The sequence below is a fragment of the Sinocyclocheilus rhinocerous genome, unplaced genomic scaffold (genome assembly GCF_001515625.1).
Source record: "Sinocyclocheilus rhinocerous isolate Xijiao unplaced genomic scaffold, SAMN03320098_v1.1 scaffold612, whole genome shotgun sequence".
Taxonomy (NCBI): Eukaryota; Metazoa; Chordata; class Actinopteri; order Cypriniformes; family Cyprinidae; genus Sinocyclocheilus; species Sinocyclocheilus rhinocerous.
In genome coordinates, this window is record NW_015625585.1 from 539,167 (window position 1) to 543,458 (window position 4,292).

The 4,292-nt window shown below is 39.4% G+C and overlaps 1 protein-coding gene across 3 annotated transcripts in view; it reads left to right on the forward strand.

The window, feature by feature from the left end:
- LOC107753815 (ETS domain-containing transcription factor ERF-like) overlaps positions 1-4,292 on the forward strand; it is a 39,156-nt gene that overhangs the window by 21,622 nt on the left and 13,242 nt on the right. For 2 of the 3 annotated variants that reach the window (XM_016570085.1, XM_016570068.1), the window contains one exon: positions 1,274-1,508. In XM_016570085.1, coding sequence (XP_016425571.1) covers positions 1,274-1,508 — 235 coding nt within the window. The remainder of the gene's footprint in view (positions 1-1,273; positions 1,509-4,292) is intronic. The other variant, XM_016570076.1, reaches the window with a different exon arrangement.

Sequence of the window (4,292 nt, forward strand, 5' to 3'; positions counted from 1 at the left end):
TGTGTAGTTAATGCTGCTCAATGTGAAAGCACGCAGGTGATGGAGATTTACCGCTGATTACAGAACCGGCTTTTCTGACAAGATGCGCGTTAAATATCGCATGCGATTTATCGTGCAGTCCTAATATATATATATATATATATATATATAAATCAACACTTTCTAGTTTTCACTGGCATGTCTCTTTGACTTGTGCATCTTTGAGTCTATATTTAATATAAGTAAAATACTTAAGTACTGTTAAAATCAGATACTCTTAAGACTTTTACTCGAGTTGTTTTGGAGTAATTTTCTCTGTAAGGTACTTTTACTCAAGTATGGTTTTCAGGTAATCTTTACACCTCTGGAAAGGGGCATTCCAGTGAACACAACAACACATTGTGCGCCAAGACCCTCTTTCTCTCTCTCTTTTGTGTGCGAGTGTGGGAATTACGCTGTTATTTTCAGTCGGTCCCACCTGACATAGCGTCCCTGAGAGATAGAATCTTGGTTCATTGTTTTTTGCTTTGATTTAGTTTTTTCTTTCTTAATAGGACATTGTGTCTAATTTAGAGTAAGTAGAAATACTTCACCTCGTTCGGGTTGAGTCTGCAGATTTTGCTTTTTCAAACTCGTCCAAATATGCCAAAGGCAAACGTTCTCAGGTGTTTCTCCGATGTGTTTGACATGCTTGTTTCAAAGTGCTTTTCCGCCGTTTCACGATGTCACGTTGACTCAGCGTTGTGCATGGATTCGTAATAGGTCTGTCACTTAGCACGTTGTGTAACCGTCTGTCCATGTTAATGTCTCAAAGAACAGTTTCTGTAATGAGACAGAAGACCCTTAAAGTCACGGCCGTGTTTTTGTGTTGCCTCCAGCGGCCTTCTGCTTCTTTTTCTGCAAGTATTGAGTCTAATAGTAGAGGCTGTGTACCATCTGTGTGTGTGTATGAGTGCTATTTTGACTACTGCCTCAAGGATTCTGGATCGAAGCGCTTGTTAGCTAGACACTATGGTATTTCTTACAGCTTATTCAGAATCGGAGGTGGTTGAGAGATAAATAGAAATTGCATACAAACTAAAATCCAGAGTTAGTCTGCATAAAGGCCTACAGTCTTGGAAACACATCGTTCCCTTGGCTTAATGTCATTTAATAGACAGCAGAAGTAATGCAACCCCTTATTAATTGAGATAAGATGTGGTGAAACATGCCCTCAACTTACTCTCGCCAAACGTTGGCTTAGATTGCATGGAAGTGGCAAGACTTTCAAGTGTGTTTTGTGTCTGACCTCTAGGGTTTACCTTCCCAGACTGGGCCTACAAGCCGGAATCAAGTCCTGGTTCCAGACAGATCCAGCTCTGGCACTTCATCCTCGAGCTGCTGCGGAAGGAGGAGTACCACGATGTCATCGCCTGGCAGGGGGATTACGGTGAATTCGTCATTAAAGACCCGGAGGAGGTGGCACGACTGTGGGGCGCCCGCAAGTGCAAGCCCCAGATGAATTATGACAAGCTCAGCCGAGCACTCAGGTGAAGACTAAATCTGCTTATAAAATCCCATCGCAATGGACAATAACATTGTGTATTAGAAGGACCTCTGCCGCTTTAAATACTCGCGCTTTAAAGTCAGATGGATTCTGATTGGCTGTCAGTCAAGTAATTCCAATAATATATCTGTTTCTCATTATCATTATAGCGGTGATGTGGATGCCGCTGTTGTCATTGAATTAGAATGATTACTAACACATTAGTTATATAGTTAGCATTGTAGTCGTCCTTGGTGTGAATGGGCCTTATCACTTTTGGTAACATGACAACTTAAGATAGCACGCTAGCTTAGCAAGAAGCTGACACACTATGCCAGTAGATAGTAGATATATACTGCATATTCAATCATGTCATCATTCAGTTGTGCTTAGAGTGTCAACTTGACATGCTAGCATAAATGTAGAACGTTAGCTTAACAAAATGCTAACAACCAGACTGATGATGCATATTTATGCTAACATAAAATAGCATCATAGATTAGCAACTTGACAACATCAGATTATTGACATCAACTGTGAATTTTAGTCAAGTCTCTCTTGTGGTTCATTTTAGTGTTTGTGTGGTAACCATTAGCTGAGTTGCTTCCCATGAAGAGCAGTTCATCTCTCTCACTTTAGTCCATTTCAACTTGCTAGAGTTTGGAATAAAGCTAATGAATTTTGTACAAAATCAGCATTTTGTAGCTGTAAACTAAAGCTTCCAGCTCAAGGTAAAGTAGGCTAATAATGCTGCCAGTTTTATCTTTGCTCAGTCTAGAGCGCTTTGTTTCTCTGATGATTTTATGTGCTCTTGTTCTATTTACTGACTTTGTGTTGATCAACATTTTATGTCTTTCTGTGTTAGTGTTCCTCCCAGTATACCATGCCTTTTCCTTTTTCTGTCCTCGTCTGTCATCCGCAATCTGCCTGTTTGTCTGTCTCTTCGTGTTATTCAACACTTTGGACCGGTCACCATGGCAACCTGCAGATGCCCACTCAAACCTTCTGAACCTGCCTTCACCATCCCAGAATAATCAAGCCCACTTAGCGCTCATCAACCATCACTTACAGGACTAGTGTGCGTCCTGTACTTCCGAGAACTCTTTTCATTTCTCAAAGAGAAATATGGACATATGAATGAAAGAGGAAGGGAGGGGGAAGAAGAAAGGCAACAGAAAGCTGTGTACAGTTCAGATGTGAACCAGAAAGTTCTTCAGTGTCACAGCAGAGATCGCGGAGGGAATTTGCCTCTGTTCAACACATGTGGAGGACACAAAACATGTCCTCTAAGTTAACTCTGAAAAATATGCACACGCACACATACATTCTACTGTGACCTCACATTGACTTATTCAAGCTCTGTTCAAAGGGTTAGTTCACCCAAAAATTAAAATTCTGTCATTAATTACTCACCCTCATGTCGTTCCACACCCCTAAGACTTTCGTTCATCTTCAGAACACAAATTAAGATATTTTTGATCAAATCTGATGGCTCAGAGAGGCCTCCATTGACAGCAACGCCACCCAAACTCTCAAGATCCATAAAGGTACTAAAGACGTCGTTAAAACAGTCGACGTGACTACAGTGGTTTTACAATAATTTTATGAAGCGACGAGAATACTTTTTGTGTGCAAAAACAAAACAATAAACGAATAAATTACAGAACGTTTAGGAAACACTGAGGAATCAAATACATAAATAAAAGAGAGCCTCCATAGCTTAAGGTAAACAGCAAAGATAAGTTTTTCAAAAATGAAAACAAAAAGAAAAGTCAAACTAACGGTGACAGTGCTTGCATGTTTTTCCCCCCACAAGAATACCAGCATGTTCACCTTCTCTGGTTTAAGAAGCGGTCTTTTACTTGACTTTCGCTTGAAAACCATCCATCGTTTCCTCAATATATGCGTCATTTTTGCTGCGCGCAGCTTCGCGCTCGTGCTGACGCTCATATGCAACAGAAATTGCAGCGCTTATGGCGCTTTTGACGCGGTGGTCGCGCCAGTGCGACCGCACACAAAACTTAGTCGCACAGGCAGAAAAAATGGAAAAAATGGTGAGCCCTGCATATTAAAGTTCATAAGTGCAGCGCTGCTTTGTTTACAGCGGAAACCAAGGAAACGCTTTAAGCGCCACCTGCTGGCAGAGAGTGCATCTGCGTCTCGTTCAACTCGTCTGCTGTTTCTGTTTCATGCAGATATTTTTTATGCATAGTTTCACAAAACTGAAGTCAAACCATTCTGTTTTTGCTTCAAATTTCGAAATTATACAATGTAATTTAGATTAAAAACTGCTCATGTTGCATGTATGCAGCATCTTTGTTTGGATCATGATTAAAATGCAGTGGTTGCCTCTAATTTTAAATGGAAAGAGCAGAGGCAAAGCCTTATTTTGTTTATATGAAGAGATTTATTTTATTTCTGTTACTTATTTATTTGATTTGGGGCTTGTTTTAAAATTTCAATGTAGTTTTGTTATCTACATTTACATTATATTTAAATTTTATTTAGCAGACGCTTTTATCCAAAGCGACTTACAAATGAAGACAACAGAAGCAATCAAAACCAACAAAAGAGCAATAATATGCAAGTGCTATATTAGTATATTATTATAGTGTTATATTTAAATTTCACAAAGAAACGTACAGTATTTTGTCAAAGCAAAATAATAAAAGGACACATTTAATTGATAATTTGTCTTAAATGTCATTGTCTTAAAACTCAAAAATCGTGAATCGAATCGAATCGTATCGTGAATTGAGTGAACCGTTACATCCCTACAAAGTACAGT